This window comes from Tyto alba, unplaced genomic scaffold (genome assembly GCF_018691265.1).
Source record: "Tyto alba isolate M040663 unplaced genomic scaffold, T.alba_DEE_v4.0 Super-Scaffold_26, whole genome shotgun sequence".
In the NCBI taxonomy this organism is placed as follows: Eukaryota; Metazoa; Chordata; class Aves; order Strigiformes; family Tytonidae; genus Tyto; species Tyto alba.
Window position 1 is genome coordinate 11560014 of NW_024881300.1, and position 14891 is coordinate 11574904.

At 37.1% G+C, this 14891-nt stretch overlaps 1 protein-coding gene across 6 annotated transcripts in view; it reads left to right on the forward strand.

Moving 5' to 3' along the window:
* Window positions 1-1362: 1362 nt before the first annotated feature.
* Window positions 1363-14891, forward strand: part of DPY19L3 (dpy-19 like C-mannosyltransferase 3) — a 38758-nt gene continuing 25229 nt past the window's right edge. For 2 of the 6 annotated variants that reach the window (XR_006165715.1, XM_042797336.1), the window contains exons 1-7: window positions 1363-2206; window positions 3660-3799; window positions 5314-5447; window positions 11677-11767; window positions 12625-12746; window positions 12944-13089; window positions 14758-14881. Coding sequence is in view for 4 of the 6 variants with exons in the window: in XM_042797336.1 (XP_042653270.1) it covers window positions 3697-3799; window positions 5314-5447; window positions 11677-11767; window positions 12625-12746; window positions 12944-13089; window positions 14758-14881 (720 nt within the window). In the remaining 2 variants the exon portion in view is untranslated. Of the gene's footprint in view, window positions 2240-3659; window positions 3800-5313; window positions 5448-11676; window positions 11768-12624; window positions 12747-12943; window positions 13090-14757; window positions 14882-14891 lie in introns of all 6 variants that reach the window. The other 4 variants (XM_042797333.1, XM_042797335.1, XR_006165714.1 and 1 more) reach the window with 3 other exon arrangements.

Below are 14891 nucleotides of genomic sequence, written 5' to 3' on the forward strand. Positions count from 1 at the left end.
AGCAACTAAAAAGACTGTGGTTTTAGACTCAAAATTTATTTAGGCAGAACTTTAGTCCTCCTCCCGTGTTTCTAGTTCACAGTAGCTCTTTCTACAGTGTTGAATGTGACAATCCAAGAGAAAACACAAATGTAAATAGTATAAATTTAATTTAAAGTCTCATTCAACTATTTCCTGTACACTATGCTTTATAGATGCTTGACTAAAATTCATTGGGATTGGCGGTAAACTGGTACTAACATTAAGACTTTGCTACCATACACAAGTTGGAACACAATGAGTAACAAAAATATTGATAAATAATATCCTTTTGCTGCTTGGCAAGTATAAAGCCAGCATTACAGTATCATAATAAGACAGTATTACTGATTGCTTGTAACAGTTTGATATATTTTAATTTAAATTTTACAATACAATTCTCACAGATTAATATCAGTCTAGAAGTTCTTTAGGTTTTCTGCATACTCCCAACCTAAAACATTAAATCTCATTATCAATAGAGGTGTTGCCTAACAAATACATTGTTTCAGTGAGCATACCTTGACCAATATTTCCCAGGTGTAGCTCCCTCATGGCATAGGATTTTTTTTCTTTTTACACTTACATTGCTCTAGTCCCTCATAAAAAGAGGCAGTAAAGAATGCTGCAGTGTGATCCTTCCCAACTATTATTGTATTTCCGGTGTCATCCCTATAATATTAGGCAAAACAACATCTGATCCATCTTTTCTGAGTACCTCCAGGCAGGGGATCAGGGCCAAGGGTTTTTCTCCCATTCCATCACGGTGTAGATTGCATTAGTAGTTCATGAATGTCAGTGGAATTTGTACTGCTGGTAATCTGGAATCACTTCCACAAAATGAAGAACTTCTTCAACTCACCATATTAGCTTATCACATACGAACATATTACATATATGCACATTGTCATAAACCACAATCATTATAATTTATTATTATAATTCATAATTCATAATTAACTGTAACTCCCTCTCTTCTCTACTACTGCCAGTTGACAACCACGCTACAGAGCCTGACATTTAGTTCAAGGCAACATCTACCCAAGTTTTGGTTCTAGAGAGAACAGGCTTTTGGTGGTCTTAATTTATTAAACATGCATAACTACTGAATTTCTAAAGCTCTTAAATGGTTATGTTTTCTAAACCATTTATGCAACTTTTTGTTCTGTGTAGATTTTACTTTGCATTGGACTCTTTATAGGTAGTAGATAAATGAAATTTCCATTGTAGGAAATATCTTCCACAGCATTCTTCTCAGAAATTTAAGTACATTATCTGACTTCTTTTACACAAAAACATACACACAATTAATATATTTTTGCTTTTATTTACACTGTAAAATCACTTGTATGATCTGTATAAAAACATGTTAATTTTAACAAACACTTGACATGTACAAATAAGGTACATCTAATGCCCATTGTAAAGCCCGTAATTCTTCAGTTTGCATATTCTTAAACATTCCCTACAAATGTACCATCTGCCTTGATGCTCAAAAAAACCAAGAGAAGTATGTCTAGTCTGTTGTAAATTGACTTACAGTAGAAACGCTTAACTGAAGAGCTTAATCAGAGGAAGTCGGTTATTTTGTTTGTTCTTTTAAAATACTTATAAAACACACTAAGTGTGCAAAGGCAGATACTGAAGAATTTCCTGATTTCTAATGTCAACGGCGCCAGTGCTCCGAATTACCGGGATGATTATAGCACCGCCAGCCGCAGGGCCCTCGCCCCGGCCCGCCGCAAGCCCGCCTTCGAAAATTTAAACTACTTAAATCCCTGCCGGGGTGAGGAGAGACGAGTTTGACGGGTGGGGCGATGTCGCCTGCCCCTGCATTCGCAAGCCACCTCGTCCCCGCCGTGCTCCTTCCTCCGCAGAGCCCGAAAGCAGCGGGGGAAGGCAGCCGCGCCCCCCGAGGCAGGTGCCGCCCCACCCGCAGCCCAGCCCCGGCCTCAGCCCGCAGCTCCGCCCGCCGGCGCGGCGCGGCCCAGCCCGGCTGCTGCAGCCCCGCCGCTCTGCCTGACAGGGGCGAACAAAAGGCGCCGCGGCCGCGGCCGCCCCCACCCCGCCCCTTCCCTTTCCCCTCCCCGCGTCGGGGCGCGGCGCGGGCGGTTCCGCGCAGGCAGCGCCGGCAGGAGCAGCCGCCGGCCCGCCGCAACGAACCCGCAGCCCTCGGAGAGCCCGGCAGGTATCGGCCCCGCCGGGAGGGGGGATGCGGAGGGTAAGGGGAGGAGGCGGGCGGGCGGCGGAGCCGCTGCCGAGCAGGCCGCGGCCGGGCCGGGCCGCGCAGGCCTCAGCCAGCCGCACCGCCGGTCCCGGGAAGGCGGCGCTGTGCGGAGCTGCCCGGGGCCCGCCGCGGCCCCAGGCCCGGCCCTCTTACCTCCCCTCCCCGCCCCTCCCCGGCCTCCGGCGCCACTTCCCTCATCGCGTCGGTGCGCGGCGCCTCAGGCGCCCTCACCCTCAGCCGCCCTCTCGCCTGGCCGTCGCGTTGACCCGGGCTCCCTGTCGTCCCCTGCGGCCCGGCCCGCAGCCGCAGAGCCTGCCCCCGCCCCGCCGTCCCGAGCCTCGCCTCGCCTCACCTCTGGCAGCTGTGGGGACGGAGGCGGGATGTTCCTTTCCCGGCGCCCTGTCGAGGCTTTCCCTGCGTGTGGCGGCAAAGCCTTCCCCTTCGGCGTAAAGCTGTGAGGGAAGCTGGCTGAGACTGGCAGCGCTAAGAAAGAGCATGGTTATGATGACCAAATTGCCGGCATTAGTTAATTATCAGGTTTTCTAGAAACCAGCTATTTAAAAACAGCTTGGATATGTACTCACATAGTTCCCTCCGTGTGTTTTCCTGGGCGTGCGGGAAGGAGAAGAAGCTAAATCCACCGCAGAAGCTTTAAAACAAAGTTCTGCAGTTGAGGCATTTCCTAGAGCATTGTCAGTTACTCACACCAGTGGTAACACAAAGATCAGCGTTCGTGCTCAGGGAATGGCAGCAGATTTTTGCATTTAGGATGGGACACCTGAATTTCAAATGTAGGATGACAGGTGGAAGCAGTTTTATGTCTGAACCATGCTCACAGAGCACCTGCAAACTGACGAAGGACTAACTGTTCTTTGTCTTTTTTGTAATGTTCTCAAATTTTATGGTACTTTAATAATATAAAATGTGAAGGATTTTTTTTAATGCCATCTCTCTAGCTTTCTGTAGCACATGTTCTCCGGCATCATTTTGGGGGATTTCCTGAAAGCCAAGATTTTCCTGTTTGAGATGCCTAACTAAAATACCCTAAAAGGACTATTTTTTTCTATGAAAGGCTTACGCTTTGTCAAAGTGGAGCCTGATGTGCATTTTGAGTCAAGGGCCAAAGGTGAGGGCAGTCAAACTAATGACTCATTCTGATAACGTGGGCAAGGGTATGTAAAATTGTGAAATTAAGTCTTTACAAATTTAAGAATAATGTTTTCTATGCTTTCATTTTCACTCTGAGTTATAAAAATTTTTAAAATTTTGCATTTTTGTAAGATACAACTATAGTGTAGTCCTGTAAGTCAAAGTCTCTGATGACAGTAAAATATGGTTCTGTTTTCAGATATTTCGTACAGTATTAAGTGAATGTTTGAGTAGGAAGATACATTGCTTCTATGTGTCCATTTAGGAGTCAGACAGAATAATGAATTAAAGTGACTGACATCATGACAACCGTAAGACAGAGAAGGGTTGGAAAAGGCACGGAAGTGGCTGAAGATCAGCCTTCAGAGGACAAGAATGTGAATCCTGAAGAGAAAATTCTGCCTGGTGGGTAAATGAAAAGGATTGTAACAATATGGCTTTTTAGTAGTGTTTAGCTTTTGGTATCTAAACTAAGCACAGGTTAGAACTAGGTATGTACCAAGTAAATTTTCATACTTGAATATCTATCACCAAAATTAATTGGATGAGACAGAGGGCATGCAGATTACTGCATGTCAATCTCATCTCTATTTTTAAATCCTAAATTAAGTTGGTGAGAACAATTTTTTTTCAATTTAATATCAGTGACACACTATCAGGTTTCATATAGCTATTGTAGGTTCTTAAACAAATCCCAGTTCAAATCATTGGTAACATAAAAGGATTTGAAGGTCTTTGAATTGTAGTTAAATATAAGCAGATTGCACATGAAATCTGAATTTAACTGCAAACTCTTGCTTTTTGACTATAGGACAGGCTAGCTAGGTAAATTTAAGAGAGAGACATTAAGTGTCTCAATTCAAGGATCTATTTAAGTAATGAAATACTGACAGCGTTTTTGTTTGGAATTATATCTTTAGAGCTGGAAAAGTTTGTTTGGTTTGCTGTTTTTTCATTAACTTATTTTAAGGGATGTTTTGATCTAAATTCCAAATGTTTCTATGTATGCATTTTAGATACATGAAAAGAAAGTTACGTTGTTTCCACACAAGTACCCTTAGGCTAAATACAAAATGGGGAAGTGATCATGGCTCCCATCCAGCCCAGACTTTACTTCCACTGAATTGCATATTTGGTACCCATTATGTAGATGTCACACACAGTATAAAACAGTAATTTCAAAGATGTAATTCCAGATCGCTAAGACCCATATTAAGCCTTAAATAAACATTTAAAAATAAATAAATGAAACAAACCAGCTAAAACCAGGAACGTACGTGTACAATAAATTGATTGAGCTACCTAGAAATACAACCTTTCTTTCCCGTTATTCCATCTGTAATCTTACTCTGATGTCAACAGGAGGTTATCTGCAATTCAAAGCATGACACCATTATCAAAGGCTGTTTTGGCCACTCTTCGATCTCTTTGTGGGTATTTGGTGAGACTTCTGAATCTTGAGTAGGATTTTTTACAAAAACCAAGAAAGCCCCCCAAAACCAGGAAGCACTTTTAAGACGTCTGAAGAAGATTTTAATTTCTTACTTTGTGATCTAGTAAGTAGTAATCCTGTATTGCCTTAATCAAAAAGGATGCCCTGGAGGATATTCCAATTTAGATTTACAAATTAGATATGGTATTTATCTAGGTTTGTATAGATCATGGTGTTCTTAAACCATAACTACATTTTAGCAATTAAGGCATACCTTATTTCACTTTGTATGTAAATAAATTGCTCCCAGTTTGCTATGTGAGAACATAAAAAATGCATCTCCATAAAGACCTCTTAAAACCAAGTGTCCTGTTACCTACAGAATGTAAACTATACTAGTACAGGCAACATGTAAATGAGTTTCCAAAATTCCTTTAAGTTGAATTACATGTTTCGCAATTACAGAGTAAAATATTTTTCTTCCAAGATCGTACAGGTGGAAAGCTGTGGAAAATACTCTCAATAACTGTTGGTGGAATTGTTGCCATCTCTCTTGGACTTCTTACTTCTGTGTATGTTGCTACACTGCATGAAAATGACCTGTGGTTTTCCAATATTAAGGTAACAGTAATTTTCATAGTTTCATCAGTGCTTTCGTAGAGCAATGATATGAGTGTTAGTTGAAATCTCATTTATTTATATATGTCTTGTAACTTGCTCACAAATATGGAATATGTCATTTTTTGAAATTTAATTTTTAAGAAGCTGTGCTTCTCTTTCCACCATATTTTAAATACTTGATCATTTCTATAAATACCTGTCCCAAATTTTTCTCTAAAAGCATTGCTCCTGCTTGAGTTGTAGTTATGGCTCTTCCAACCATTCATCATTATCTAGAGTAAAATTTCAACAATCTTCTATATGTTGCTTTATAATCATCTTTCTTTTATCCAAAGCAATTCAAAACAAACAATATACAAAATCCTGGCATACAGTTCTTTAATTGTATTTATAATGTGATCTTATGATACAGTTTGGGCACAGTCCCTTACTATTAAACACTAATTTTATATAATGGTATCCGAAACGTACAAACCTCAAAACATATTTCAGGCATTCACCAATGTAAAACCAACATCTACACAGTAGGAGAATTTTCATTCCCAAGATCCAGGACTAGGTATTTTTTTCCTAGAATCATTGCATGGGAAAATAATGCAGCTGTACGCATATCTAAATTTAACCAGAGAAAAGAAACAGGTGAGTCATTTTCCTTTTAGATGCCTAAAATTCACTCTGTTAGGTCTATGTATGACGTTATTTAAAGAGTACATGTATTTAATTGGAATACTTGCACTGCAGTATATCTTTCCTACACTACACGCTTTTTCTGTCCCAGAAACATTTACATACCTGTAATAAAAATAGTTGGCACTTACTGAAACAGTTGCTGTTGGATTATATTCTCAATTTATGTTGTTTCTTGAGGATATCATCCCAAATAGAAGGCTATAGCTCTGACTTGATTGATCAGACAAATGCAATTTATTTTGTAAACAGTTATGTCCCAAGCGAGATTCAAAGGTACTTTTAAAGATTTGTTTTCAAATTATTTATTACAGCTTTAGACCAAACAGGTACCCTGCAGTTTATATGCAAATATAAAGAAAGTTGGGGATGAGTCAAGTCTCATCAAATTTTCTGCAATTGTCTGCCAAGTCAGAATCTGACTGTTCTTTCACTTTAACACAAAACTTGCTAAGGTTCTGCTGTAACTTAAATATAGTCTAGACTTGTTTTCTTGCCAGTACCCATATCAGACCATTTAATGGCCATAAGTGAGACTAGCAAGATAAGAAATCTAAATGGTATGTTTTGACACACTTTCTCTTAACTAAGCAGAGAAATAATACAGAATATACATGGATGAGATAAAGTTTAAACAAAATACTGTTGTATGAGTAGTATGGGAAGAGAAGACTGTGTATGAGGGACCTGTGAAGTATCCTGTGAAACTGAGGCAGGAAGACTCACCCTAACATCTCTAAAACAGTACATAGATATCTCTGTGCCAAGTGGACATATCTTTATGTATGAGTGGACAGTGCAGTATCTCTAGATGTATGTACATGTTTTCCAGCATTTCTGAATTGGCTAATCTTATAATTACAGCACATACCATATACTAATAAAAGACAAGAATAAAATACACTGTGTAACACTCTGAAATCTTAAGAAATTATGTTGAAAATAAATGTAAAATTTGCTTTTTTCTCATAACATTTTATAGTTTGGCTAAGGCATATATTTTTACATACATTAATTGAATTTTCTAAAAATTTTGAAAGATTAAGTTTTATTTTAATGCGTAAGTCAGAATGGAGGACTATTGTGTGCCTTGCTTAATGAAGTGCAGAGGTTATTTTGTTTTATTTTTATTAAACATAACATATAGAAGAAATGGAAGCAGTACTAATACACATTCAGTGTTTCATTAACCCCCGTGCCTATGAAACACAGTAGTGCATCACTGCTGCTTTGAATCATAGAAAATAAATTCTGTATCAATTATATTTCCATAGATTTTAAATTAGTATTTTCAGTTACTCTGATTTGGCTGTAAACCACACAAATTTTGGGATTTTATATATTACTGAACTCTGATATAAAAATTATATAACATGCCCCTGAAGTTTTTTCCTTTCTTCCAATAAGTTACAATTACATGGTAAGAATTCATACACAGAAGGGTATGCATTGCTACTAAATTAATATAGTGAGAAGTAATGGGAGACTTGCTTTGTCGTTTTTTCTTTTGCATGAAGGTACTCCTCTCTTCATACATCAGTAGAAGGAGGTCTACAGTGTTCATCTGACACTTTTGTACTAACCTAGATAGAGGTTTTTACACTCAGGTACAAAAGGTGGATTTTTTGTTCTGAAGGCCCCATTGATATATGAACATCGTGATTGCTTAGTTATAAAATTGTGCAGTTTGCCAATTGTATTCAACCCTAAAAATTGGAAGTAAAAAGAGTTCATTGTGCGAAATCATGATTCTTAAATTCTAAGTAATTGAAGTCACACCTTACATGTATGCTTGTAGTGATGACCTTTCTGTAATTTCAATTGCAATTCATAGAAAGCCAGTTCAGTTTTGGGTGTTTTCCAGCAACAGTTCGCCCAACTAGAGAAAAATGTCTGTTGTTGTTACGCTGTTTTATTCTATTTTCAATATGGCTTTCAACAATGCATTGATTTCAGATGCTGCAATATCTGTGGATCTCGTTCCTATTTACTAATAAATATGCCTGCTATTATAAATTTACAATGGTTATTGGACAAAGATGTAATATTGTTTCGTTATCAGAAAAACTGAAAAGGCAGATCTTGGAGTGATTTATGCTCTGAAAGACATACATGATTGTTTGTTTTGTTTTGTTTTGTTTTTTTTTTTATTCCAAAACCTCCTGAAAGAATTTAAAAAAAAAAAAAGGAATGCAGAATACCATGTCACATAGTCAGAAGCTGTGTTTGTGTCCACTTCAGCAGGGATTACAGAAGGTTATAATCACTTATCTTGACCAAACAGTTGTGAAGAAAAACGTTTGAATCTTCTTCTGTGCATTAAAACAACAAAGATTTCTGTTTATGATGGTAACAGCCAAAACAGATTTCTTAACCAGAAATCCTTTCTCACTTTTCTGAAAACTTACTGCACTACACATATAAAAAGGCTAGTCTGTTTTCAGTAATTTTCAGTAGGAGTTTAGTGACTGCTCCTTGTGTATATAGTATCTTTTGGGAACAGGATCTACTATGAAAATAACAAAAAGGAGGGTGGGGGGGAGAGTTGCATCACCTCTCCTGTCAGCTGTTTTATTGCTTATTCAAATGCAAACTGTGAAGAAACCTTGAACAGGAATAAGCCAAGGCCACATAGCAAACTAATACTGTAACACACACAGATAAACTTCAGAACTTTCATTGGTTCTTCATCTCTTCTGAGTAAGCATTTAGACAACTATTATTGAATTTTCCTTTAATAAAATTACTGTTTGCAAGAAATCAGGAACGAAAATACTGAATTTTAAATCTTTCAGACATGCAGGATAATAGTCCTGGCAGTCCTTCTCTGAAGTGCTTATATTTTCTCATTTTACATTTTGAATATAAAAGAAAGATGAAAAAAGGCGGGGACACAGCCAGCTAATTAGAACTCCACAAAGTGAGCACATAAGCCATGAAGAGGAGAGCAGTCCACTATTTTGGTGGTACTTTTCCAGAGAAGTACCTGTTGAGTGGTTATGGGTACTTTTACTCTGGTTCAAAAGTCTTATCTGAACAGGAACCGTGCCATTTGAACAGATGGGCATGAAGTTTATCAGCCAAGAGACCATGTACAAGGATAAAATACATTTGCTGAAGGCATGATTCTCAATCAGGAGCATTCATAGCAGCTGTCTGTATTGAGTTCCCACTTGTATGGTTGAGACTATTTTCAAATCTTTCTGATTTTAAATTGAACAACTAAAAAATATTTTCAATTGCACATTGTGCTTTAGCTTTGTCAAAAAAGAAAAGTAATTGAAGCTTTGCTTATGCTCTTTATTTATCAAAAAAGTCAACTCAGACTTTGTTTGCTTGCTCAGTATTCTGAATGAACTGGTTAAGGAGTTTGAGGAAACCTAAACCTCTAGAACTTTGCACTGCCCTTGAGAGGACAAGTCCTTTAAATTTTGTTTTGAATGCTTAATATTATTAGGATACAATTGCATAAATTGAAGTCATATGCAAGTCTGTATATATCATGGAGGATAGTGTTCTTTATTTTCCCATGGAACAGCGGTAACTTCTTTGTTAAACACTCACAAATTGAATATACAGAAAGATAAACATGTGCTCTTATAATGCTTACCCATAAGTCTGTATGTTTTTATTGACATGGAATACTAGGAAAAGTATAAACTGCTGCAGAACTGGAAAAGTATTGTGAGTGAATAAAACAGATGTTATCATAGCATGAAACAGATGTAAAACTCAGTAGTGTTTGTCTCATAAAGTATAGCATTTGGTTGAATACAGATGGTGCCAGGATTACAAATTAATCATGTTTGAATGCATTTTTGCTAATTAGATCCCCCTCTGTGAGTACTCTCTCCCTCTTAATAAATTCCAAATGTTAACATTCCTTCTTTTTTTCTTTTTTTTTTTTTTTATGAGCACTTAGAATCAGCCACTTTTTGGTATTAGAAAACTTTGCAGTAGTGATGAATTTGAAACTAGAGCTCATTCGAAATCCAGGATTCTCATTTTGCTAAGTGTGTGGCTTTTAGTATTTAGTGCCAATGTCAGTTTCTTCTGCTGGTATCACAATGATTTGTATGTTGTAGAGCAGCTGGAGAGTTTAATTGTGAACTTATATTGAATCAGATGCGGTTTTATCTGTTGATTTTTCTCAGACCAGAACTAATATTGTGTTAGTTTGTCAACAGTTGACTTCAGTAAAATATATGTCTTGAGATAAGATCCTATACTGGACAGTAGAGGGAGATGGAACATGATTTTTTTTATCTAGCTTTATGTTGGCTCTGAAATAGTATTGATTCTGTTCCAGCAAGAGAGATGGGTCTGTATAAGAAAGATGAAAGCCTTGGGATTCTATGCAAGGTTGCATTAACCAGCATGGCATTCACAAAAATCTCAGAAAACAGTAACATCCTGTTATTTCATAAATGTTCTTTTGTAAAGAAAGCTGAATTAATAAGATTATCTTTAGAAATCTCACTTAAATTTCTTAATTAATTGCTTACACCACGTACAGGAATTTCACTGGATTTTCAAATCTGGATAGCAACCTAATTTACTGCTTATCAGGGATATTTGCTGGGCTGTTTATATATAATATACTAGAAAGATCACTAATAGTAAAACAGTTTTGTATAAGATGTCTGTTATTTCTCTTCAAATTGGTTGTTCATGCAGTCTTACATTGTTTAAATGCCCAAGACTCTAAATTTGTTAAATTTCATTAGGTCTTCACAACTAATGAGTTAATAGAAGGATGCGAGTTCCAAAGCAAAGTTCCTGTTCTGAGAGCAGTTTTCTCTAGGAGAGCTTTCATATCTCACTAGACTCCACCTGCTGCAATCTCAATCTAGAAAGAGACATAGTTTGAAGTGCACCTAATTTAAATTATTTAAACAGTTTTAAATTAAAAATAATAAATTTACGTATACCTAAAACCAAGTAAAGAATTGCCTTTTCTTTAACCTATAATTTAAGTATGAGAGTGAGGAGCAGCTGGCTTCCTGCAAGAAACAGCATTTAACAAGTGGGCAGCAGCATACACTGACAGCTGAAATCTCAGAGTGGCCTTATGGTGCAGTCCCAAGTATAGCACTCACTGAATTAATTGAGCCGTGAGGTGGCAAAGCCACAGAACACTATGGTAAATCTATATCTGGAGGAAAAGGTTAAATGCATGGAGCAAGCATATGCAGTTTTAAAGTCCCGCTGTTGGTCACTGCACCTGTGTAAACACTGAATATTACAAAAAGATAGTAAAAGATCCAAAATGTTTCCAAACAGCATATGAGGATCACAAAAGGCATATACATTTCCCCAGTTAACAGAGGCATTGACACCTCAGCCATTTGCCCCTCACCCTAATTTGTCCATGTACTTCACCTTTATTTGAACTAAGTTGCAGAGGGTGCACAAACCCAAAGCCTCAAGCCACTGTATAGGTCGACTTCCCCGATGCACCAAGAATTTGAGTTGAAGGCAGCTTCATATGATTGCGAAAAGCACATGTAAAGTGGATTTACTATTGAACTTTCACTTGCAGGAAGTCGAAAGAGAAATCTCATTCAGAACAGAATGTGGACTTTATTATTCCTACTACAAACAGATGATTCAGGCTGCTTCCATCCAGCAAGGTATTGTAAACTGTAAAGTAAGTTTTACTTCGCGTTGCCAGCTGACTATTTTTAATATTTTTTCAAATATAGTTGAGAACAAGGAATGCCATAACTGTGAAAGGTAGTGTAACAGTTGTACTGGAGACAGATTTATTCTGTTCATATGCCAGGGAGCCACTAAGTTATGAACATAATAAATTTCACAATGATACATTGGTTTCCGTGCCACACCTTCACTTTCTGATGAAGGCAGTCACTTTGAGGGAGAACTTTCATATCTGTTAAAGTTTCAGCCTTGCTGGTTTATTCAGTATATTACTTTCATTTTTATTCTTCTCTTGCTTAATTTGAACTATGAGGTATTTGTGGGAAGGGGCAATTTTTTTTGCTTTATCCCTGGACAGTAAGTGACACAATGAGCAGCTTCCAATAAAATCATATATGATGATGGGGTTTTCTGTGACAGTCTCATGTTTTCTAGATACTTAATTGTTGCTCCCTAGCAATTTTGCTTATACTACACATTTGTCAATATTAACATCACTTGTGTTCAAAGTAGTGACAAGAATGGTTCTCAAGATCCAGTATGTACCACAGATTCTATGCTAGGAATGTAAGTGTAAAAATAAATGTTTTATACAGTACTAAATATATAATATTTGAATTAGCACTCTGAGCCACATTCAAAGCAGGGAAACTGAAGATCTCAGAAGGTCATGTTGATTCAGAGTTAATGTGATCTGAATCTTTGACTCAAAGTTTGCAGTTTTTGATGAGAGATCCTAAAATATATTTGAAAAAATTTATTCACTGTTCAAATGAAGGTGGAGGGGGAAAATGACAATCTCCTATTTCAATTTCTCTTTATCGTTAAGGTTTACATGGTTTAGTATATGACAATAAAACTGAATCTGTGAGGACAATTAACATACTTGAAAGAATGAATGTTTACCAGGAGGTGTTTCTCAGCATTCTGTATAGGATTCTTCCAATTCAGGTAGGCATTTATTTATGGCTTTAGATTGTAAGTGCATTATGAAGATGATGCAGTGAATCATAGCTCCCCTTTTTAGTTATTTTCTAATTAGAAATATTCCTGATACCTTTTTAATTTGTAAAAGCACACCTAATTTATATTGAGTATAATCCTCCCCGAGTGTTTTATGTCAACATCGATATTCTTGTGTTTTACAGCAATACCTAGAGCCCGTTTATTTTTATATCTACACTTTGTTTGGACTTCAGGCAGTTTATGTCATTGCTCTGTATGTAACAAGCTGGCTTCTTAGTGGAACATGGCTTTCAGGGTTGTTGGCAGCTTGCTGGTATATTACAAACAGGTAAGTGAGATTAAACATTTGATCCTTCTAAAATTGTACCTCATGTCAAAGGTAAGGCATTAAACCTTCAAATGCATGATTAATTGCAGAAGAAAATAAAACTGTAAGGCTTCTCTCCAGATTAGCTAGAAAGTGGAAAAAAATGTTTAAATAATAAAAAATAATTAGAATATAAGCAGAAATGAGCTGACATTGCAGACTAGGTTTTTAAAGTTTCAAGAAATTTGAGTAGAAAATTTTGGCTTAAATTGGTCTCTGAAAGTAGACTACATCTTTCAGATGTGTCTGGATCTCCAGATGATGTACCCTGTCTTCTCCAGCCTAGGATCCCTTAGATGTTAAAGACACCTGCATATATGCTCTTCAGGTCTCTCCTCAGTGCCCCACACCCAACCTCCAGGGACTCCTTCAACAACCTAAGATCATCAGAAGTTCAGCTTCTCTGTTCCCCTTATTCCTGCACTCAGAGAAAAAAATATGGTAATTGAGCTGTTCTAGTGCTTTATCACTTGAAGAATTCTCAATTTGGAGAGAAAAATTAAATGACCGGCATTAGGCCAGCAGTAAGCTGCTGTTACAAAGCTAAGACTGGTAACATAGCCTGTTATCTGTAACTTAATCAAGAAAATAGAAGTACAGTGTCAGTTCTATCAGAACTGTTTGATATGTTAATCAGCAGCTGTAAAGAAGCTTATCTGTAAGCATGTCCATTACAGAATATGTAAAACGTTTCTTTCTCTTAAGATGGAAGTAATTAAAAAATACATGCAATGTGCAGTAGTTCACATGTTTATTTCATGAGGTCATCTTTTCCATTTACAGAATATTTGGAGATGATTTGTTTTGTCCACCTGTCTAATAATTAATGAGCAATGGAAGCTTGTTATCCTTTATACAAATAGAAATAAGTACATGGAATCAATTTGGATAAAGACTTTCTGTCCAAATGAAGTACATCTGAGGCTGCTGAGTAACTCCATTTTAGAAGTTTTTTTCATCCAGCTAAGCATGTCTCAGATATGTTGCTTACTTTCCTTTTTAGCAAACATTTTCTTTACAAAAGAAAAGAGGGAATTATTTTTTTTTTTTAACTTTTAATTCAGGTTTTGTAAATGACTGCACTTTGAGGAATTTTTACTAACTTCTGTCACATATTTTTATCTTAGAACATTCAGAAAATGACCAGGAGTTCCTAACAGGTTTAGCAGTATTCAAATTCAATGTACTGGGATCGTAGTGAAGAAATTGATACCTATTTATTCTTATATGTGCTTTTTGCAAACCAAAAAAATGAAGTAAAATTACCTGTGGTGTGAAAACCCAACATGCTGGATTTTCAGAGTGGTTTTGGTTTAGGGTTTGTTTGTTCATTGTTAAATTACCCAAACTGTGCTTCGTAAGTCAGATTTAATCAATAATACCAGTTTTTTAACAGTAAGTAAAGTTAAACTACAACATTTGAGGTACTGAAACAATGGATGACTCGCAGAACCTTCACGATGATATTTTTTCAGAGCCAGGCATGTTGAAGAAGCTAGAGTGTAGACCTTATGTTTTTATCAATAAATAGTTAAAATACCACGAAGATGCCTGTCGTTGCAACCTTTCTGTCACCAAGCTGGTGTTTTATTTGTTTTAAATTTATGAAACTGCGTTTGTTTTGTACAGAATAGACACCACAAGAGTAGAATTCACCATTCCTTTAAGAGAGAACTGGGCACTACCATTCTTTGCTGTTCAGATAGCAGCCATCACATACCTACTCAGAACTCATTTACAGCCTGTTCAAGAAGTGAGTATTT